Here is a 25415-nt window from a genome sequence, read left to right as displayed (position 1 = left end):
ACCTGCTGAACCAGAAAATGCCGCGGCTGCTGTCATTTCCTCTACACAGAAGCTGCCATCCAGGTTTTTATCTATACTGACAATTACAGGTTTGATCACGAGAACTCATAATGTTTAAGTTATTTAATTTTTAATTAAATGGTGTTTGCAGAGGTTTACTATGGGAACTGAACTAGTACCGTGAATTTTCAGCAAGCGTCTTCAGTTTGAATCTTAGAATTAAACAAAATTAGTGTTCGTGCTGTCAGACTGTTTACGGTATCCATTAGGAACAAATTAGAAATTCCGGAACAAAAATGAAAACACCGGAACAAAAACAGAGATAAATAGTCGAAAGTCTCAAATTAGTTTGGCGAGATGTTTTATGATTTATTCGAAACGGGCATATGTGTGACGAAAAATGACCACAGATCAATGATATTTTTGTCTTCAAGGCAAATATAATTTTATAAACGGATTTCTTGCCTGAGCATTCATTTCTATATGAAACTGGATACATTATCCCGAGAACAGTTCCAAGTAAATCTTCCATCTTAAAATATTGTGAAACAAACATAAGCCACATATAGACTGAGGGACAGTCACATATATTTTCTGATATCTAAAGCAGCGTGGATAGCTAAAACAAATGAACGTGAAATAGGTATAACTTATTTCGCGAAAGAAGAAATAAGTGTGGAAAGAACTCGAATTGTATCTATTACTATATCATATATTATGTGTTTTTTCTATCAAAATTAATGATATTGAGAATGCACACTAATTTATTTAAACCCTGGAATTTCGCGACAGGTTGGTCCTATATCCAAAAGGTTCGTACTACGGCATTTACAGTGGCATGAGAGAAGAAGAATAAGTGCGAAAAGGACTCATATTTTCTTTATTTATTTATCAAATTCAATAATTCTGGGAAACTGAACCGTAATGACGTTGTGTCCACGGATGGAACTAGTAGCAGGAGGGGGTGGACTGACCAATAATACAAGCGGCGAAGACCGGGGGGGGGGGGGGGACAGAGAGACATCAAAGCCCCATTTTGCAAAACGAGGCTACAACAATTGCTATTTTAACCAAACAATGTTGACACATTAAGTTATCTACAGGCCAGTCCGAGGCTTGTTTACTATCCATAAATTGGCGTCGAGTTTGAAGAGGAACTCACCACCCCCATCAAGTCCCCATTGTAAGAATGTTTGATTTTAATTGTGGCAATGTTGATTTATTAATCAGAGTAAACACGAAGTGACTGCGACCAGGTTGAAGGATGTTGACTGTCTGTTGAATTAATTTCTTGGGTAATTGCTATAGATTTGTTTCTTCTCAATTATTTTTTAACACACTCTTTGATGAAAAGCTAAGTGAGATACAAAATTCTACAGATTAAGAGGTCTGTACAGGTTGAATTTTAATTTAATATTGTACTCAAGCACACAATCACACACACAAATGAAACCCTGTGTAACGTGTTCCTCTTAGTAAGAGGAGTGGTTACCTGAATTTGTCTGGTGTTATCTAGAGGAAGACCTCCCTTGATATTATAGCCCAGCGGGAGTGAAAAAATCCTAGAATTTCAACAGAGAACTGAGCGAGAGTATTGGGAAGAAATAAAGCAATGCGAGACCCGTTTGACAAGAAAATAACAAATTTGATCAGAACAAACTACTAATGGCAATTCCAATTCAAGTTCGATTATGTCATTATAATTTAACAGGAGTGTCCTATTTTGGATTTATTTCATCATCATAACGAGAAGTGAAAAGAGCGCAATGTCCACGATTGATGTGCATCACCTTCCTTCATCTTGACCGTATATCAACGTCTCATAGTTCATCCTTCCCAAGCTCTATGCTTTGCCCCCTTCATGGACTTCTTGATCATTTTATTCTGACCTCGTCCATCTTTTCCTCAGACTTCTGTTTTCAGACTGTCCCGTCTCTCTCTCTCTCTCTCTCTCTCTCTCTCTCTCTCTCAGAAAGCTGTCCCTTAAATGACACAATTGCCCCATAATTTCGGAAAACCCTACTCTCTAATACGTATATAAAATGTACTTATGTTATTCAGAGCATATTGGGTATCCACACACTGCATAAATTCTGACTTAGTACGGTAGGACATTGACCTCTCTTCCAGCGGCAGGTCTTAAATTACCACTCGAGAGTCTATCGAATATTACCGTATTCTTTTACATGCTACTACATGTTCGAATACTATTGCATGAAATTCACAAATTGTAACTCACAGCAATCCTTAACCTACTAGATTATTCAAACATTACACAATCAGATATAATTTGGTAAGTATCGTTAACTTACGTCCTAACAAACAAAGGAATATATTTCATACAACCCTATTAATTCATACACATATGAACATTAGGATCGCATGCAATAAATTCTACCTATGAACCAATAACAGTAAAATTAAAAAGGTAAATTGCATAGCAATTCTAGCATCAATATTTTCCATGAAATTTGATACAATAAATTGCATAATAACTATGTATCAACATCTTTCCATGAAATTGAATAAAATAAATTGCATAACAATTCTAGCATCAAGACATTCCATGAAACTGAATAAACGATACATAATATGGAAACCTTGCCATAACAAACACATTTGCATCATACAAACAATTGAATAATATAATATTACGTGAAACTAAAATTGCGTACCTTATTGATGTTCTCTTTTAGAACTTGTGCGTTCTAGCACTAAACACTGTCATTCTTTTTACCAGACGGCCATCTGGTCCCTTTATTGTTTAAAGAGGAAAACACTATTCTCTTTAGGCTTTCCAAGGAGTCGAGACTCTTTCCTCTTTCAGGAGATTTTCAGACTAAAGAATTTCGGTTATGGTCGTCACTTTAAATTCTGATTGCTCTAAAGTGTACGCCTTTATTCTGTACAATCGTAGGCAGCGGTCACTAATTTTCTCCAAAGAAATAATTCCTTTCATCAGGTTTAGATAGATCGGAATCTGAGAACGACAGTGCGCAACAATTACCCCTTGAAAATATGATAAGTAGACATAGGTTCCTACCAACCGGTTAGGGTTGGTAGCTCTAATGTTTACTTCCTAAGGTGGCGCTATACAGTTTCGCATTTTGCATAGGTTAGGATTTTAAAGAAAAAGAATGTCCCCGGCTTTCCTCACTGGTTATACTGGCTATTTAAAAAAAGACCTTGTATATCTTAGATATAATGCAAAGAACCTTTAATTCCCTTTATTTTGGTGTATGATTGATGGGTGTACTATGGGTTATAGAGTATACAGCTTGGCCTTACTTCAAATGTGCACCTTTCAAAAAAGTGCTAGCTCTACTTGGTCATTTTCACTTCCTGAACTTCAGAGGTAAATTGTATAAAAAAGAGCCGATAACTTTTTTACATTTTATATATTTGGTAATTCATTCATTGCACTTTCAGAAGCTGGTATTGTCTAGTCTGGCAAAATTCATTTTCCCTATTGTAATAGCTGCTATGTATAGTGTACTTTAGACTAATTCAGACTGATTTTTTAACACAAGGGAGCAGTCATTTTAGTTAGCAGTGTGCTTAAATCATGTAAAATTTCCAAAAGTACAGTATCCAAAAGAAATATCATCCACATTACATTAATGTAGCATAGAGGTATGCAAACATTCTCTCCACTGTGCATGTTTTAAATGCGAACTACTTCACCTTACATACGTCACTCTCTCAAAAGTACATATTATCTGGTGAGCGCCACCTAAGGACCGTGTTAATATACTCGGGTCAATTTCACTGAGTTGGAATGCTGCCTCTTTGAAGTTTACACTGACATGGGGGGGGGGAGATGAACGAAGAAAGGTCGACGTGACCCTTCACAAAGACTTTCCTAGCTTAAATGCGATACAATTTTAGTGCTCAATGCATTTACCTTTAAAGTTCAGTGCAAAATTAAAAATTCGACACTTCACACCCGGATGCTATAAAATCAACACCCTTTTTTGGATGAAGGGGATTATGCTTTATAAGTTTACATTATCCATTCAACCATATATCATATTGTTCAATACAACGGATGCATCTTTCAACCTTCGAGTAAGTTCCTACCGGTCGATCGAAAGATTATCTGTGCGACTTAACCACTCGACCACTACCTAAATTAATAATATACCGCTTAAATAATTTATATGAACTGTATCTAAGATTCAGTCAATGTGGGTATGTGAGAAAGCTTGCCAGTAGCTTCTCGTGGGTCGGTGGTTCTTTCCAGGGTTTTCTCTGGTTCTTCCTCCACCATTAATACTGGCCGCCATGTATAGCCTATCATGTGCTGCAAAATGGCGTTAAACCCCACAACAACAACAACAACAATATGAACTGTATCAGTACATTTGTACTTACAGATACAAATAATGTAGTGTACCTGCATTTAACAGAGAAATTTGGCTAAGGATATGAACATTTTATATAATTCCTACTCTGTTATATGTATTAACTTTTTGCCGAGCTTGGGAAACCACATGTGTAATTATTAGCGATCAATTTATTCACGGGTATTTTTTGCTGGCTTGTCAAGTGATCTGGGCAATGACTAAATTAGGTGTCGAATTGAAATTTTGGCAATTTGCTGTAGCTGAAAAATATAAGTTACTGCATGTATTAAAATCTTTTATGGTGGCTGACTTACTGATCTGTAATTAAATCGTTGTAGTAGTATAATAATGAGTGATTATGCGCTTATTGTGTCATCTAGTACAGCTACATTAGCTCGATAGGCCTGTAGGCAATTATGAGATATATATTCCAGTACGTGATTCTGTCAAACAGGAACTTCAGCAATGCCAGTAAGCTCAAGTGGAATTTACGGAGGATACAGAACAGTCATTTAAACCTATCACAAAAGCTAGTAAAGATCTTCTTCCATCGTTGGAATAAACAGCTAATTCAACTGGAACTATAACAGACGTAGCCCCCACCCAACAAAAAAATATTCTCCGAGACTTTCCAGCTGGAATATTTGCTAGTTCAAACACAATAAAAAAAATAATAAAGATAGCAATCTAGGGTAGCAATCAACTCGATGATGTGATCGGTGATAAAAGGATATTGTCGCACCAGAACTAGAACCGGAAGCCGTCAGGAAACCACATGCCCAATTTACGAAAGAAGGTCATAAAATACTTCGAGAAAACAATATAGCGATTGCTGAAATAGGATATAAAGCTCGTCGTGACCTATTAGATCATATGACCGCTGATGGTAAAAAAGACAACAAATATATGGACTCGTTCCTTGTTCCTAAAGTACCTGGGTATGAATATAAAATCAGTGGTGAATGTAAGGATAAATTTAAAGAATTTGAGAAACAGGTCAATTAATCTAGAAAAGCGCCATTACCTGCAAATATGTTATCGCCAGGAAAATCACCATTCAGACCACCTTGAATTGAGGAAGGAGCAACTGGAAGTTGCCTTGCCACTAACGATCGACACCGTAGGAAACACGTTGGCAATGTGATAGCCCAATTGCCGATGACTGAAGATAAACATTGTACCAATAACATTCTCGCTGATCTTGATAGAGTAGAAATTATGATTGGTGGAAGACAGGCTGGCAATGATTGTCCATGCGTCTTACCCACCCGGCCACTGTCTCTATTAGAAAATACAGCTAAAATAATGTACATGAACTATATCAGTACATTCGTACTTACAGATATTAAATTAGTGTACACGTATTTAAAAGAGTATTTGTTAAGTGTCTGAAAATTTGATATCATTTCTGTTCTATTATCATAACCGGTATAATATTTTTCCGAGATTGGGAAATCGCGAGTGTTATAATTAGCGATCAGTTTATTACATGCATTTTAAGCTGGTTTGTCAAGGGACCTAGGTAGTGACTAATTTGTGTATCGAATTGAATTTCCGGTAAAATAGCAGAAAGAACAAAATCAAATAATTTTTTTGTGTGTTAAAAACAAATTCTCCAAACGCCTCCAGCTGGAATAGTTGCTGTTCAACCACATTACAGGAAGAAATACAACAAGCAATTGAGGGCATCGATCAAGTCCGTGATGAAATCAGTGATATAATGGATCTTGTTGTACCCGAAAAAGAACCAGACACAGAGCCTTTTACAAAACAAAACAACCTATCAAATTTACCACAGAAGGCCATAAAATACTTCGAGAAAACCGTATAGCGGTTGCAGAAACAGGATATCAGTCTCGTCGTGTCCTATAAGATCCAGAGACCGCTGAAGTTCGAACAAAGAAAATGGCTTTGTTTCGTGTTTACAGCGTACCATGGTATGAAAATCAAATAAGTGATGAATATACAGAAACATTTTTTAAGACTTTGAGAAACATTTCAAAGAAGCTAGAAAAGCAACATTGCCTAAGATAAATCGCGATTCAGACCACCTCTGACTCAGGTAGGAACAACCGAAAGTTGTTTTGACGCTAGCGATCGGCGTCGTAGGAGACAGGGTGAGAATGGAATAGATGAATCACTGGTGATTAAAGATAAACATTGTTCCAATAACAGTATCGCTGATAGTGATAGACTATAAATTCTGAATGGTGGAAAACGAACCGGTAACAATTCCTACGAAATCATCAATGAAGCATCTGATTTCTTTCAGAGTTTATTTACGGTGGCGTTATGGACAGCAGTGTTTATCGGGCACTGTGAGACGAAATTATCGACGATTATTACAGTGAATGATTAATTAGATCGACTATAACAAAATAACATGAATATGCACAATGCCCATCGCGGACCTGAAAACGTCAGGGTGATAAATTCTCGTTTACCGATTTATAGCGCGATCCACGGTGATGGACTAGCTCAATGTTGCTCATAATAAATTTTACTTCTATAACTCTTTTGCAACTTTTTAAAGTGTGACATAAACAGGACCGGTGAAATATTAGCATGTAAAGCAACCAAAACCACATGTAAAGACCTAGATTTACAATTTATGATTAAAACTCTTCTATCTATACAATGTACTTAAAACATAAATATCTTAGAAAGAATATCCAATCAGTTGTTTTAATTGTCATATCCGACTTCAACACCTCATAAGCAATCATAAATAATACATTTTATCTCTGACATAGACGATTTCTAATAACAGTTGACCAGTGTTATGATATCAGATCACAATTTTACTCATGCACGGTCGATATGCTTCAGGTACCAAATCATAACCCTTCAAGATACTTTTTTTGACCAAACCATATTCATCACTTAGTTCTGATAGGATCACCGTCACAAGCTTTGCGAATAAATACACTTTGCAGTAAGAAAACTGGACATAATATTGATCGACATATTTTACTTTAAAATGAAATACTCATCTAATATTTTTTTTAACATCCAAAATTGATCTTTCATGAATGGAGAAACTTATATTTGCCAGATCTATTTATTTTAATTTTAGATGCATTTCCATCTGTCAGTCTTCTTTTTGGCTTTGGAATTTCATCTGCATCTCTTTTTCTTCTTTCTGATTTCGCATATCTTTCTTTTTCCTGCATTTACAGTTCCATTCCGTTTTCTTCTTTTTGAATATGTCTGTCTCTTCTTTTTGTATTTGTATCTCTCTTTTTTCCCCTTCTATTTTCGTTTTCGATTCCATTTCTTTTTCTACTTTTGCATCTGTAATTCCATCTCCATTTCTTGTTTTGTTTTAATTTGTCTCTCTTTCTTTTTTATTCTCAATCATTTTAACTTCACTCATTCTTGCAAGGTAACTTCAATTTCATAATTTGGAAGTTGGAGCTAGATTGAGACCTACTAATCAGTCCCAAAACAATTATGTCCAAAATATAACAGAAACAGAAAAAGTGAGAATGACTCGAAATCGGATTGAAACTGATTTCTTAATTCTCTCCTTATATCCACAGATAATTGCTACCGTATTTCGCAATAGATCGCAAGTGACAGAACACACTAATCATATTGCGTTACCTTAGGCTATTCATCTGACATAGCCCAATCATTAGAAAGTTATGGGAATTATTTTAGAAACGTTGAAATCATTTCAGCCACTAATAATGTAAGTCTGTATGTCACTTAGGTCATACTCTTGTGATTATTATTAATAATATTCAGCAAATACGAAAAGATCTAGTTATATGTTATATGCAATAGTATGAGCAGATTCAAGTCATGCACGCAAAACAAAATAAATGATATAATGTTGATATTACAGTCATGCATAGAAATCATACAAATTAGATTAAATCAAGTATAAGAAATATAACCATACATTTTTCTATAAATAAAAAAAAAATTACTGCCGGAGACTTTATTTGGATACAAACAGAATTGATAGAATGGCTGGATCAACAGCAACATAGAGGGTGAACAGACCATTTGCTGGAAGGTCCATTTACGAAAAATAAAGCTTCCTACGAAAATGGCAAAATGACAATACAAGGTAAATAACGTCAAACCGAAGCCTCTAGCTGACATATATTTTCTCTAACTGGGTTAGCTCATTTTGTTACTTTATTTTTGTCATTTATTTTCGAAAAAAAATATGTCTTTCGTTTACCTTTCGGACATTTATTTGTGGTCGTCACCGTCTCTGCTGCTGTAGTGTGTACGTAATTAAATCATTAATTATATATAATAATGATTTGTAATTATTGTATGCTAACTATGGAATCTCACACAGCTAGATTAGCTGTAGAGCGACTAGAGGCAATTAAGAAATATCTCTGCGTCTGACCAAAACCGCAGCCAGTAAAATTACTCAGTACCGACGTTATGCCCGCAAATGTTAATAAAATAATAAATCAAGCTGAAAATAGAAAAATTAGCACATTAGGCTGGTGTACCAATGTAAGATAAAGAATTTTTTTTAACTGCTAGTCTAATAGCAGGTAATGGAATTTCGGGGGTGGTCTTCGCGTTAGACGATAATAAATATAATAAAATGTATCAGATGCGGCATTCCACATAGACGCATCAATTCTCTTACATTCACAAAAATGAATCTGTGCGTGATTATCAATATTATTCTTAGACGCACGAGAGACAAATCAGTATGTACAAATCGAACTAAAGTAGAAGGTGAAATGTTAAAAGCAGATACTAATGAATATGCAGCTGATGTTATAACGTATTTCGTTAATAATGGTATTACGGCCTTATTTAACAGTGCTGCATACATGATTGACGGAAGAAACATTAACATATGTCAGAACGACGTCGACGTTGCCACGATGATATTCGACATAGCACGATATTCTGATGATTATTCAAGATCAGCTACTTTGTCAATGATATTTGACTAAGACATTTCTGACCACCCTAACAACATGCATTATAATATAAGACAACCAAGAAACTTCGCCGACAACGCTGACGCTGATGTGTGGCCGGTGGTTCATGGTGCTAACCCAGAATTTAATTTAGGATTCGCAGCAAGTCGATCAATTCTGATCTTTACAGAAATGTCAGAAAGATTATTTTTGTAGCTAACCATGCATATGTGCTTGTTAGAAAGGCTACTAGCGGTGATGCAATCTTGCGCCCTATCGGCGATGCTTGTAAAGTAGTACTAACAAAACGTTTGCTGTGGATCCCGGTAATTTCTCCATCGATCATTATGAAATAATCCCTGAGATATTTTCAGAAATTCCTATGAAACTTTTTTTGGATATGTGGAGACCAAATTATTTGATAGTTGCAAGTAGAAAAAAAGTTCGTGATACACTTCAAGAACAATTATTTATGTTACATAAAGTTTTCAAAATTACCTGTACTATTGTGTATCGTCCAGCAGATAAGCGATGGCAAAATATCGACGTTGAAATTCCAGGAACCTTGACAGAGTGAGGGCAACAAATTCTTGTGTTAAATGATATTGTTTTATTTGCTGTAAGTGTTGTTGAGAGCGCATTAACAATATACAAAACGCATTGGACGCTAGGATATGCTATAACAATTGATTCTTCACAAGGATTAAACATATCTGATACAAATGTTTGGATCGTTGATGATCGTATCGAATGGTCTAATTTAGTTTATCTCGCAATGTCTCGAGTCAGAATAATATCTCAGCTGCGGAGGGTTATCTGTTTGCAGATAATATAAACATCAAATTCAAGAAACCATTGCTGGCAACAACAACGGATTTGTTGGCGACGATGTAATAGGAACACACTAAGTTATAAACAGACAAAACAATAAAAAATAAACGCGACTTGCATCTCGATGCTGAATTTATCATGACATTGAGACAACAATAGAATAAGCATTGTGCGAGCTGTAACACAGTAATGATGTTGGAGTATAAAATCAATAATCTAATACAGTTTACCGTAGATATAAATATTAGTAGTCTTGGTCACATACGAGAACATGTAATGCTGACCTGTCTTGAGTGTAAACGACGTTGAGGCGCCAGTTCACAAAAGTTAATGCGGTGGTAATTGTGTCTCTTCAGGAATTAATTGTAATTGTTCAAGTATAAATCCAAGTTAAGGAGCAGCTAAATCTAGTCTGTAGATTGCGGGTCTACCAGTGGATCTTACCAGGCTGAAACTTGTATGTGTCGTCACACTCCAAATATAATCAGTTGCACCTTTGTACCCCCTTCAAGTTCACCAGGTTCAAATAAATATCTTACAGTCACATTACCTAGCACTGGTTGTTTTGGAAAGGCATGTCGTTGTATTGGTATATATTTTTGTGATTGCATTCGTAGGTTACTTAGAAATTGCACGAGTAATTTCATTATTTTACACAGCTATTACACTTGGTAGCCTTGCAATCCATTCACGAGATATCTTGTCTTTCTGAATTATTTCCTTCGCATGCTGATATCCAAATAACCACTCAGCAAGTGTTGGATTAAATCCTTCAACAATTGCCTGATCGCGATGAATTGCTGTATGTCCCCGTCTGATTTTTACATTATGTGTATTTATCAGAGATGATAATGCACCAAGAGATTCCTTGCAAGGATCAACCAGTAGCACCTGTGGCCATCGTAGACCACCACGTTGATAAATTCGTTCGAAAGCAGAAGAAAATTCAGTTGCTGTTTTAGTTGATAGTGGTTATGCTTCTTTATACCTACTCGCAACGTCAACGAAAGTCAACGCGTATTTGTATGTGCGTTATAGACATCTACCAAAATGTAACGGTATCGTTTGGAAAAAATATATGCTAGATGAACTTCATTGGGAGAGCTGACATCAAAATGTCCGTACTGATTTCGTTTAGCTGGTGCTATACAAATTTGCCATATTGTTTGTCGTGCTAACCGATTTGCAGAAACAAATTTACTCTCGCTGCGCTACCTTTCCAATATATTATTTGGCCATACTAAATTATTTTCATTATAATAATAATCGGTTGATTAATTACCAGCCCTTAATGCTATTTTACCTTTCATCACAGGGGCCCCGAGTGGCCGAGTGGTCTAAAGCGCTCTCCGTTACGGATCACTGCCATCTCACCTCTGTCTGCGTATGTTCGAGTCTCGGATTCGGCCAATGTGGGTATGTGAGAAAGCTTGCCAGTAGCTTCTCGAGGGTCGGTGGTTCTTTCCGTGGTTTTTTCCGGGTTCTTCCTCCACCATTAATACTGGCCGCCATGTATAGCCTATCGTGTGCTGAAAAATGGCGTTAAACCCTACAACAACAACAACAACAACCTTTCATCACATATTTTACTACTAAGCTAGCAACTTTTTCTCTCAGAGACTTTTTGTTAACGGAAATTAACGAGTGAATCAACTTCACATCTGCAATATGTCGTTGTTGCAGATCTTGATTTTTATAAGCTACACCATGAACATGGCATGCCTGATCAATCGCAATTATTGGATACTCTTCAGGTCTTGGTTGATCTCTCTCGTCAAGTCGGATATCAAGTCAGGGTCCAGGACCACAATAATTATATCCATGAAGATGTTTTTCTCCTGGATATTTAGTCCATGGAACTCCTGGTAATTTTCCTAATGAAGCAGCAATATCACCACCTATCTCCTTACGATACAATTTACTTGTACCACACTTCACACACTTGCCTGTAAGTGTGCGTTTATTTAAAAATCTTTTGTTATTATTGTTGTTAGTCTACTTGTAAAAGTAGGTTCTCTGCATTGAACACAATATAAATCAATATTATTTATTATATGTGTATAACATGGATGTCATTGTTCAGCGACACGAAAGCAAGAGCCAGTCAAACATCCTCCAGCGTTTTCAAATTATATCAGAGCAATTATCATAGGTCCGTCTGGGTCTGGCAAGACTCAATGGTTGCTTAATTTGATAATGAGATGGCTCAAGTGGGATAAGTTATATTTAGTGGCACCATCCGTAGATTGATCAGCGATGATACGATGTGCTTAAATATTTTAATAAAAGCGCAAAACATTTGTACGAGGACGGCAATTACATTATTGATTTTATCACCGATACTGTTGAAGCCCCGTCCATAGACGACCTCGATATATTTATTAATAATTTCGTAGTATACGATGATGTGATGCTGGACAATCAAATCCAGCTCAGATAATTTCTCGAGGCAGACATAAAAACATACGTGATTCATGTTACTCAGCGATATACACAAATACCTAAAGTGATCAGAGATAATTGTAATAGTTTAGTTGTTTAATGGAGTTGATACACATACTATACGAAATATTCGTTAGATGTGGTGTAGTGGGGAAGTGGATATGATTACATTTAAAAAAATCTTTTCAAACGCACAAGATACATTACACTATATATCGCGATAAATTTACACGATACTCGATCACGATATTGTATAAGTTTTGATAAAATCATTGGTTAAAAGAAAGAGCAGCAGTGGGGGAGCGACCACAAATAAATGTCCGAATCGTAAACAAAACACAACTGTTTTTTAAAAATAAATCCGAAAACAATAAAGTAACAAAATGAGCTAACCCAATTAGAGAAAATATTGGTTAGTTACTGGCTTCGGTTTGACGTTATTGACCTTGTATTTTCATTTTCATAGGAAGATTTATTTCTTGTAAATGGACTTTCCAGCAAATAGTATCTTCCCCCTCTCTGTTGCTTCAACAATTAAAGATAACATTTTGAGAGAAACAATTTAAAAAATTATAATAAAATCCAATATTGTTTATTGCAACAGGAAACAAAACCTACTAAGGAGAGGGTATTTCATTTAACTATAGCCGAAACCGGGTATGAAAATTGAACTAAGTTTAAATATCAAATGTGGAATACAGTTATGTGTAAGAAAGCTCCATAATAAAACATTGGAAAACCTTAGACAATAGTAGGTTAACTCTATAAATTGAAATGAGAATGCAAGAAACATGTAGGGCGGGACCGTGCAAAATGAATCATATGATATTAAGAGAGAAAGAATACCAATAAATGATCACGGTAAGTTTAATTAAATTTATGGAAAATGAACAATTTAATATAATACAGGAGTTGGAAATGATCAAATCACTAATTAAAGCGAAGACAAACTTATCCTGTCAAAAAAAAACAGTGGACGGGCGAGAAAGGAAATAGAATAGTACTATAATTTAAACAATAAAAGAGAGCACAACAAAAAGTGAAGGCATAAATGAAAGAAATACCTAATGAGGAAAATTACGGGATCAAAGTAAGAGCTGGAAAACTTGATTACCTTTCATGAGAAAGTAACATGATTATACAAAAGAGAAAAGACAGGACAATTTTGAAAAAAATGAAAGTTGGGGAAATAAATCAGGTATTAAAATATAAATATACACATTTGTACCATATACATACATACATACATACATATATATATATATATATATATATATATATATATATATATATATATATATATATATATATATATAGAGAGAGAGAGAGAGAGAGAGAGAGAGAAAGAGACAGAAAGACAGAGAGAGAGATTGAGAGAGAGAAAGAGAGATATACAGATAGATCACAAAAGATGCATGTCGAGGAAATAAAGTGTAATATATCTAGTGGAAATTTTAAACTAATAACAAATTAACAATAAACTAGCTGTGAAGAGTTCATAACAAACAAGAAAACTGCAGGAGCCATAAAGACATTAGGAAAAAGAAAGTCACCGAATTGGATGGCTTAACCCCGGAGTTGTATTAAACGTTTAGTATAGAATTAAACTTATACTAAAATCTCTATAATAATATATTTTATACAAGGCGAATTAGCTACAACCACAAAGAAACGGATTGTAGCAATAATATACAAGGGGAAGGATGACCGGTTGGAATTAAAACAAACTGGAGGCCGATCTCCTTGCTTGATGTTGATTATACAATTCGCATTAAGATTTTAGTAAATATAATACAAATATGAATTTCCATAACAAACAAACGAAAATCAGAGTGGTGGAGAAGAGGGTAGAGATATACAGAATAATATACTATCCATCCAGACCACAATTAATTATTTCAACCTTAAAGGAAAAAAGGAGCAATGATACTGTGTGTGATAAGGACTTTTAACTTAGCTTTAACGATTTTTTAGTCATATCGCTACGTGTGGCAGTTTATAGTGATGTTTAGCACTGGGGCATCATGCCGCAGACATGTAGCATGATGTCCCACCCAGTCACATTATCCTGACACCAGGCCGACTTGTCCTAACACTAACCTCTTCATGATGAGCGCCTAGCGAGGCAGCTGTTAATACCATTTATGTAAGTATCTTGCATGACTCGGCCAGGGTTCGAGCCAACGACATCCCGCTTCCGAGGCGGACACTCTAACAACTAAGCCACCGGAGCGGTCAGCAATGATATAATTCAATGAAGAAAAGATTTCGAAAGATTGGAAAATAACAAGATGGACAAAGTTTTGGAAACATTTCGATTTGGAAATGTCTTCCGATGATGGACAACTATCCTGTGTACAAATATCTGTTCCAAAGTTTAGGGAAAAGGCGCCAAAACTGAGGAATTTAAATTCAGAGATAAGTTAGACAAGTAAGATCTTGTCAATGCTATCATATACAATAGCAACATAAATCGTATGCTCCAAAATTAGAAACAAAAGCAATACTACGGGATTTAAATACCGAATCTGAAAGAAAGAACTGAACATGATTCAACATGTTGAAGACTGTTCAAACTTTACAACCGATATAAACAATTTCAAGCAAATAAAAAAGGAATTCTTAGATTTCGGAAGTACACCAGAGTCGAAAAGAACTCATGATAAAAAAAGATATCAATAGGTAACTGGGAAAGAAATTATCTATCAACTCTTCTACATCTAACCGAAGCCTGGGAAAAGCGTTATGAATAACCTTTGGATACACATCAAAAGAAAGCCTATGGGATAACCTTTGCCAAAAATGCATTAATGTATAAATTTTGAACAAATATTAATATTCATTGCAAAGAAAAATGTTTGTCAATATATGGTACACTTATAGTAAAATTTGAGAACCACTGTCAATACCATATTTAAATTAATTATAAAGTCCCGTTCTCCTCCCCTATATTATCATTACAGAAAACAAACAAGCCATTATTTGCAAGATAAATTAGTATGGAAACTTTCTAATGTCTTCGCATATTTTTCTTTATGGTGTTACTGTCATCTTCGATACCAGCAGCCGATACAAATAGGAAATTTATATTATCAATCTCTTCAATCGTATACATGTTTTAATGGTTGATGGACGGAAATACCCCTTTGTAATTCAAACATATTCAGCATCAAATCAGAGTGAAATGCACTTGAAGAAAGGAAGCATATCAGTTAGATGTACAAGATATTATATATATATATATATATATATATATATATATATATATATATATATATATATATTACAAAAAAAGAACAAATTCAACGATGGAAAGGTATAATTCTTGAAAAAAGAAAAATACATTGATATATTAGTCTTCCTCAACAGCTCTCTTACAAAGTATTCCATGTACTCTAAGCAAGAAATGTTGCACATTCTCAAGATTGGTACCTCGCCCATTTCACAAGAAGTGATCTTACTACTATTTCACAGAGAGATATAGACAGGCATATACAAAATTCAAGTACATCCATTGCAGAGGTCATCATACACAGTATTTTCAACAAAATTTTTTTACTTCCCAAATCAATAAATAGCTATTTATTTTACCTTGATGTCATGTGAGTCTTTTGATTCTATTACATAGACATGTGCTTCAGATTCATAAAGTGAAAATGGGCTCCATCAGGAACAAACAAATTCTGTATCGCTTTACAAGCTTTCAGAGCGTTTGATTAGGTTGACTCATATTGTTTCATGTAATATGCATCACGAATAAAAATGCATGTTGTTTACAATTGAAACAGAACGAAAACAAATAAAACGAAATCAAAGTTGCGACAAAACCCACAACTCTTGTGCATGGTACAATACCTTTTCTTGCATTTTTCAAAGAAATCTTCTGAAGATCTTCTAGCAGTTTTCATAGGGAATCGGATTGTTAACCAAATTAATGCAATACGTTTCCTGGAACGTCGTGGAGCGATATTAAAGCTATTAGTCTGATAATCTGGCAGCAAAATATACAAACTCATTTCAAATTGAATATCAAATAAAATCATGTTTATTTCAAGAAATCTGATTCACATGAGTAATCGAAATTAATAATGTTGAAGTATAAAAAGGATTCCCATTTTGATAAGGGTATATCTCTACAGATAATATGTATTTTAGACAGTAACAAGTATAAGATTAAGTTGTTTGCATTTGAAACATGCACAATGGATAGAATGTTGGCATACCTCTATGCTACTTTCAAATATTTGACCAAATTTTCTCGCCATGTTATATGCTTGGAAATTGTATGTGATATAATCACATTCCTAACAATAATGAGAGCTCCAATGTGCTCAAAAAAACCCCAGCCTGAACTAGTTTTAGGCACGATAACCATAGCAGCTTTTAAGAAATACAAAATATTTCCCGTGTAGGCAATGCCACCTTCTGAAAATGCAATGAATGAATTACAATTTGTACAAAAGGTAAATTGCTGTGAGTTTGGATTTTTGTACAATTTACCTTATATATACAAGAGGAAAGAATCAACAAGCGAAGTCAGATCATATTTTATAGTGCACATCTAAAGTAATGACAAATTGTAATATATATCCCAGAACACACCTGTCAAATAAGCAGCAAATGAAAGGGAAATTAAACAGTATTCTTATCATATCTGATATCTACAAAATCAGATTTAAATATCCATCTATCTATTGAGCAAGCCCAGGCAAACTCCACTTGTTTCCAAAGTATACTCTACGCAAAAAGGCACGCAAGCATGTAGAAACATATGATAATTTTCAATTGTCATGGACTAAAAGCAATCATTTGGATATTGTTGCAGTTATTTAAAAAAATCTAATCATTAATATTTTCATTTTTCTGGAATGCATTTCAAGAATACACAGTTGTGACAAACCAGTCAATCATTTTCTGTTAGGTATATGTTTCATGTTTAACACACTGAAGATGAAACATCTTTAATAACAGTTCTCGCTTTCATTCAACATCAACTTCCGTCCTATTTAAAATCAGTTTGTTGTCTTTGGCACAGGCGCTTGCTTTTACGACAGTATTTATATTATACGTAATAGTTCTGTCAAAATAACAAAACTAAACATTTTGTTACCATTGCATTCCAATACTGATGCTCTACAGAATGACTTTAATTAACTGAATTAAAATCAATGGTATATGTGCGTGTGTGTGATTTGGGATAAAACAATTCAGTCACATCGCTTTGACGTCTTCAATGTGGATTTTTTAAAAAAATTATGGCGATATCTAGTACATGGGCAACATGACGTAGGCATGTGACATCATATCCCACCCAGCCAACTAATTCTGACCCTAACACTAACCTCTTAACGCTGTGCGCCTAGTGAGAAAACTGTTGGTAAAATTTTATAACTCTTTGGTCTGACTCGGCCGGGGATTGAACCCACGATCTGCTGCATCCAGGGTGGATGCTCTAACTACTAGACCACCAGAGTGGTTAGCAAACAGAACATTACGTTTGCAACTTACAATCATAGACAAATCATAACTACACTATATATATATATATATATATATATATATATATATATATATATATATATATATATAAGATATTTGCGAATAGAGCTGATGTGTCTCAGCTAAATATATGCTGCCTTGCATATGTTCATGACATGTTGGTGCAATGTGAGAGTACTGTCCAGAGTAACACCTAGGTTTCATACTGATTGCATGAATTTAATGTTGATGTCGCTGATATTTATTGTTTGAGGTAAAGGATGTGAATGAGAAAGTATTTGTGTTGTGATCAGAATCGCCTCAGTTGTATCATCGTTCATCTGCAGCTTGTTACATGTCATTCATGATTTCACATCAGAAATGCACATCTTTACACCTTGGATGGTAGCATCAACTTCAGTTGGATGGCTAGATTTGTATATTTGGGTGTCATCAGCGTACAATTGGTGAGACACTGGATGATAATCTATGACACTTGAGAGCGTCTCAATGTGCAGAATGAAAAGAACAGGTCCAAGAACAGGTCCAAGAACAGACCCCTGTGGAACAGCACAACATAGATGAACTGGGCTGGAGTGTATTCCATTTGCAGACACAATTTGTCTCCTGTTGACCAAGTAGGACTTGAAACACAGTAAGACTGTATCATGAATGCCAAATACATGCTGGGGACAGTGAAGTAATATATCATGGACTATTGTCAAATACTGCAGACAAATCAAGGAGGGTGAGGACTGTCATCCTTCTGCTATCCAATGCAGAGAGAATGTCATTAACTACTTTTAGAAGAGTAGTTTCAGTACTGTGGCAAGGGCGATATGCAGATTGTACACTGATAAAAAGACTTTGAATTCAGATGAGATACAAGCTGGGATAGAACAACCTTTTCTAAGACTTTTATATAATAATAATAATGAGGACTTTGTATAGCTCCTAATCTTTATAAGCTCTAAGCGTTTTACAACATTAGACAACATCTATTACAATAAAAGAAAAACATATAATAATATTATTACAAATACAAACACTGTGAAATTAGAAACACTTTAGAAATAAAAAACATGCTGAGAATATTTAAGGTAGGAAACATTATTAAGTCTTTAAGTTTGTTCTTGCAGTTGAAATAAGTGAGTTTTGAGAACACTCTTGAATTGGATCACTGTCTTTGTGTCCAAGTTCAGTGGGCAATTCATACCATATTGCTGGGCCCTGGTATGCAAAAGAATGCTGTCCATATGACTTTGTTTTCATAGTGAGAATAATGAGTATACGATTGTCAGAAGAGGAGCAAAAGTATCTTGCTGGTGTGTACACATGGGTGAGGTCAGATAGGTATGTTGGACTAGAGTCCAACAGTGAAATGTAGCACAGAGAACAAATTTTGTGCTTGATTCTGGATCGAATGGATATCCAGTATAGTGTACATAGCAGCGGGGAAGTGTGCTCTGATCGTGGTACTCTAAGTATGATCCTAGCAGCTGTGTTTTGAACTTTTTGTGACTTTTTTGGAGTAGATATTGAGATGAACAAGACAGAATTGAGTTACAATAGTCCAGTCTTGAAAGTACTAATGAACACATAAGTGTTTTAGTGGCATCAACTGAAAGATATTTGCGAACTGAACTGATGCGTTTCAGCTCAAGACATGCAGCCTTGCATATGTTCATGACATGCTGGTGCAATGTGAGAGTACTGTCCAGAGTAACACCTAGGTTTCGCACTGATTGTGCGAATTTAATGTTGGCGTTGCAGATATCAATTGTTTTAGATAAGGATGTGAATGAGAAAGTCTTTGTGTTGTGATCAGAATGGCCTCAGTTTCATTATCATTCATCTGCAGCTTGTTACATGTCATCCATAACATCAGAAATGCACATCTCTACACCTTGGATGGTAGCATCAACTTCAGTTGGGTAGCTAAATTTGTATATTTGGGTGTCATCAGCGTACAATTGGTGAGACACTGGATGATGATCTATGACACTTCAGCGCGACTGAGTGTACAGAATGAAGAGCAGAGTTCCAAGAACAGACCCCTGTGGAACACCACAACATAAATGAACTGGGCTGGAGTGTATTCCATTTGCAGATACAATTTGTCCTGTTGACCAAGTAGGACTTGAACCACAGTAAGGCTGTATCATGAATGCCAAATACATGCTGGAGACGGTGAAGTAATATAACATGGTCTATTGTGTCAAATGCTGCAGACAAATCAAAGAGGGTGAGGACTGTAATCTTTCCGCTATCCAATGCAGAGAGAATGTCATTAAATACTTTTAGAAGAGTAGTTTCAGTACTGTGGCAAGGGCAATATGCAGATTGTACACTGCTAAAAAGACTGTTTGAATTTAGATGAGATACAAGCTGGGATAGAACAACCTTTTCTAAGAATTTTTATATGTATGGGAGATTAGAAACTGGGCGATAGTTCTTTAAATTGTTATGGTCTAGTGTTGGTTTCTTCAGCAGAGGCTTTACAATGGGTTTTGAAAAATGATGGGAATTCCCCAGGTGAGAGAGAGGTATTAATAAAATCAGTTAGTGAAGGCAATACTGGATCTAAGCACTCAAGCAGCAGTGATGTTGGAATTGGATCAAGTTCACATGACTTTGGTGCACTCTTCACCAAGATTGTACGTACAAAATCCTTAGAGACAGGTTCAAATGCTACTAATGGTTGCCGCTCAAATTCTGTATCCCAGCTATATGGTGACAACGAGTCAATTGAAATTGTGGTGTCAAGCTTATCTCTAATGGTTTGTACTTTGTCACGGAAGAAATCTGCAAACATGTCCAGAAGGTTGACTGGAGAGATGGTAGTTTGGAAGTGGTGTTGATTTGTTCCTTGACATTAGCTTGTTAGTAATCTCGAACAGCTCTTTGCAGCTGGAACTTTCCATGATCTTAGTAGTGTAGTGGGCTGATTTCGCTGCATGGACTATATTTGTGACATTCTTCTTAGCGACTTCATAGATTTGCTTACGAATAGTGAGTCTGGTGGAAAGCCAGAGCCTCTCAGCTTTATGGTGGTCTCTTTTAGCAGTGCGAAGCTGGTCCCTAACACTGCTATACCATGGAGAACACTTTTGAATTGATACTCTGCACTTGGTAGCTGGGGAATGTTTGTCAAGCAATGAACGCAGACAGTTATCGAGTTGTTCTGCGGTAGAAGGCAACCAAGTTGTTAGGGTAGCTTGGATGTCGTGCATTAGTTTGGTTCTATTTCTCATATGGAGGTTTCTCTTAGAAGCCGATAAATGTGGAAGGTTAGGGACTGATAGGTGATGATGGCATATAATGAAGCGGTGATCTGATGCAAGGTCATGGGATACCAGTGAGGACCGTAGAATGTTATCATCAGGTCTATGAAGAATCCAGTCTAAAATGTACCCATGTTTAAGGGTGGGTTGGGTAACTGTTTGAGGTTGAAAACATTAATGGAATATATGAGTTTTTATGTATGTGGGTTTCCGGGACAGTCAAAGTTAAAGTTGAAATCTCTAAGAATAATCAGGTTGCCACCTATCAAATTTCCATAGTCCAGGAGATTTGGAAACTGCTCCAAAAAGAGAGAGTCAGCCAGCTTGTTTTTTCTACGAGAAGGAGGGCGGTATAGGCAGAAAAAAATGGACTGACGTTTGCTCCAGTGTGAGTGTGGTTTGAACTAATTCAAACGATGTGTGGTTGAAATTGAATGCTGTGGTGTAGTTAAGACGTTTTATCATGGAGTTCTTTGTGAAGTTAGCAATTCTACCTCCGCGACAATTACAGGGGAATGGGTGTTAGATCCCCACACTTGGGCTCATCATCTGATGCTTTTAGCCATGTTTCTGTAAGGAAAAATTTGTCAACATTCTTGTGGTTGATAAAATGAACTATTTCTGCACTTTTCAGGTGATCCTACTGACTGGGCATTGAATAATGCAGTGTGCAGAGGTATTTCTTGGGTAGCTGACACAAAGGTTGATGAATTAATAGGGATTTGAATTAGATTATCTAAATTAACAGTCAATTTTTTTTTAAATGTTTGTGCCAAAGTAAGGGAGATAACTGGGATCCTTCTTCCTGTTCTATGCTGGCCAGCTTTGAAACAAGTTTCCTTTTTTTGCTTATGTTTGCATTTAGGTAATGATGAATGTAGTCCCAGTTCGTTTAGTCTAGAGCACAATGTAGTGTGGAGAGCCAAGGAGTGATCATTTAAAGCAATTAACGAGGGTCCATCATAGCATAAACAGGTTGACTGGCGAGTATCACGTGATGGTGGTTTGTTCAAAAACAGTGGAGCAAGAGAGATGAGAAAAAGTTGAATTGTTCTTGTTTCCAAAATGAGATCAAGAAACACATATGAATTTAACAGCCAATACATAATGAACACAATAATGAAGATGAAAACAGGCAACATGCACAAATATCATGAAAACGGCACTAAAACACGAAACAGCTGCTTCAAGTCGGTTAAGCGATAGTGCCCATCCTGTCTCCAAAATGAATGGGAGATTAGAAAATTGGTCACATACAGTTGCTATAGCAAAAAAGGAAAGTACTTTTATACTATTCTCAAGCAGCAGTAACCTCTTGAGAATATTCTCAAATTTATACGAGTGGAATTATAAAGATGACAAGAAAAATGAAAAAAAAGATGTTTTTGAATGTAGAAAAAAAGCTTAATCCATTTGCAGTCTAGTATAATGCATAATCTGGTGAGGAAAAAGATGTAATGATTACGCAAAAAGCATAATGGTTGGAATGAACGCAAAACACACACTTTGTACCATAACACTCATGAAAATAAATATATTATGATTTGTTTATGTTCGAATAATGATAAAAAAGCAAAATAAAAAGTTTGTGGTTAATTTTTTGGGAAATTATTTTAATATTTATATTTATAGCTTTGTGTAATGAAGTCACTTGGCTATACTTGACTGAACAGCTATTGCATTATTTTGTATGTCTGTTACATCTATATGTGCTTTAAAACACAAAAGTATACAATATTTTCAAAGAAAATATGCAGATACACATTCCAGATTCTCACAATCATAATCTCATTCCTATATTTTAGGTTATGACTGATTCAAGATTGATCCAATCAAATTAATTCAAATACAAGAAAGTTATGTAATTACATGGATTGCTCCAGAAAGTGGTAAAAAATAAATAATTTGTATACTTTGTTACTGACTCACTTTAGAGTGAAAATATTACGATAAAAGTATATCTTAGAGCAGCCCGATGTAGATATATAAATGAAGTAATAACTAAAATACCTCCATCATGCAAATTCAGCTATCATAAATTTTGCATCTGTTTAGGAGAGCAAAAGAATTAGAAAATGTTGGCTACTTTTATGCCTCCATTTTGTTACATCATCATCATCACTTCCTTGAAGCAGCTCTATGTAATTTTAGCAATGTTAAGAGCAACAAAATACATCATTATGAACTGATGAAAGACAAAATTATAGGTAAAAAAAATATGCCTTTAAAATTTTGCAGACTTTAGCACCCAGAAATATTAGTCTTGCATTTAATTCATCATGTCCACCAAACCATCAACATGTACCAAACTAGTACATCACCTTAATTATATGCACAACTTTTTCAATGTGTTGTTTTTCTCCTCATCTTTGAGACCAGTTTTACGAATATTAGTGAAAATGAAAGCTCAGAGGCATGCAACCAGTGCATATCAAGTTTTCTTCACATATATTCATTTTCTGGCATATATGTAACACTTCTGGGACCCATGATCTCAGACAAACACTTAGATACAAAGTTTGTTTTGCTTATAATTATTATGATTAAAACAATTACAAATCATAATATTGGGACATACACCAATATATACATCCAAAATATGTAAATTATTGAATATTTAGATGTGTATTTTGGTTCTTTTCGGCTATCAGCATTTATATTAACCTTTTTAACACCAGTATACCACATCCTGCACCACCTTAAAGCACCACTTTTCCCAAAAAAGTTAGCAGAAACTTCACATCTGAAGGGCAATGTCCACCTTGTAACATTTGTTGGTTTATTTACAGTATAATTCATCATGGGAGTCTTTAAAACACTACTCTGTCTAAATAGTTTATGTCAAACTTTACATGTCAATGGGTTTGTCTACCATGTGTATCCTTCTGTGAGTCATCAAATGACAAACTTGTCTAAACATTTTATCACAAATTTCACATTTGAATGGTTTGTCTCCAGTATGTATCCTCATGTGCACGTTCAGTGTAGCATTCTGTGTGAACGCCTTATCACATATTTCACATTTGAATGGTTTATCTCCAGTATGTATCATCATGTGGACCTTCAACTGACTCTTCAGTCGAAACATTTTATCACACAGTTCACATTTAAATGGTTTTTCTTCAGTGTGTAACCTCATGTGGACCGTGAAATGACCTCTTTGACTAAACATTTTATCACACACTTCACATTTGAATGGTTTATCTCCAGTATGTAACATCATGTGGCTCTTCAACTGACTTTTGTGGCTAAACATTTTATCACACAGTTCACATTTGAATGGTTTATCTCCAGTGTGTATTCTCATGTGGACGTTCAAATGGCCACTATGTCTAAACATTTTATCACAAACTTCACATCTGAATGGTTTATCTCCAGTATGTAACATCATGTGGCCCTTCAATTCACTCATGTAACTAAAGATTTTATCACATAGTTTACATTTGAATAGTTTTTCACTAGTATGTATCCTCATGTGTCTCTTCAAACTACCCGTGACTTTAAACATTTTATCACAAACTTCACATCTCAATGATTTATCTTCAGTATGGATCTGTATGTGGCTCTTCGAATTACTACTACATACAAACATTTTAGCACAAACTTCACCTCTAAGTTGCTTTGTCTTCAACAAGACTTCAATTTGACTGTTTGGTTAAAAAAAAGATAGTGTTTGTACGGTCCGACTATTAACCGGAACAACGAGGAACACACTGGAAATTCCGGAACAAAAAATGTAATCACGGGGGGGGGGGGGGGGGGGGGGAGAAGAAAAAAAAAAGGATAAATAGTCGAAAATCTTAAAGTAATTTGGCGAGATGTTTTTTGATTGAACCGAAACAGCTATATTTATAAAACAAACCTGACCATAGATCTATGAGCATTTTGTCTTCAAGGAAAAAATAATTTTATAAATTCATCTCTTGATGGAGCTTTTAATTCTATATAAAACTGGATCAATTATCCCGATTACATTTCCAAGTAAGTCGTCCTTTCCAGTTATTATGAAACAAACATACAGACTGAGGGACAGTCACATACATTTTCTGATATCTAAATCAGTATGGATAGAACAAATGACCAGGAAAAAGGGTAGTACTAAAGTAGGAAAGGAATTTCTTTTCGTA

At 35.3% G+C, this 25415-nt stretch overlaps 1 protein-coding gene across 1 annotated transcript in view; it reads right to left on the bottom strand.

Annotated features, from left to right (window-relative positions):
* Positions 1-24935, bottom strand: part of LOC149784085 (uncharacterized) — a 29998-nt gene extending 5063 nt beyond the window's left edge. Inside the window, exons 1-2 of the mRNA XM_089932943.1 lie at positions 24141-24935; positions 1-76 (exon numbers count right to left, since the gene is read on the bottom strand). Of these exons, the coding sequence (XP_089789069.1) occupies positions 1-76; positions 24141-24880 (816 nt within the window). The 5' untranslated portion in view covers positions 24881-24935. The remainder of the gene's footprint in view (positions 77-24140) is intronic.
* Positions 24936-25415: the final 480 nt, after the last annotated feature.

This window comes from Sinohyriopsis cumingii, chromosome 14 (assembly GCF_028554795.1).
Source record: "Sinohyriopsis cumingii isolate HCF-2022 chromosome 14, ASM2855479v2, whole genome shotgun sequence".
Classification (NCBI taxonomy): domain Eukaryota; kingdom Metazoa; phylum Mollusca; class Bivalvia; order Unionida; family Unionidae; genus Sinohyriopsis; species Sinohyriopsis cumingii.
This window is presented reverse-complemented; position numbering and strand designations above follow the sequence as displayed.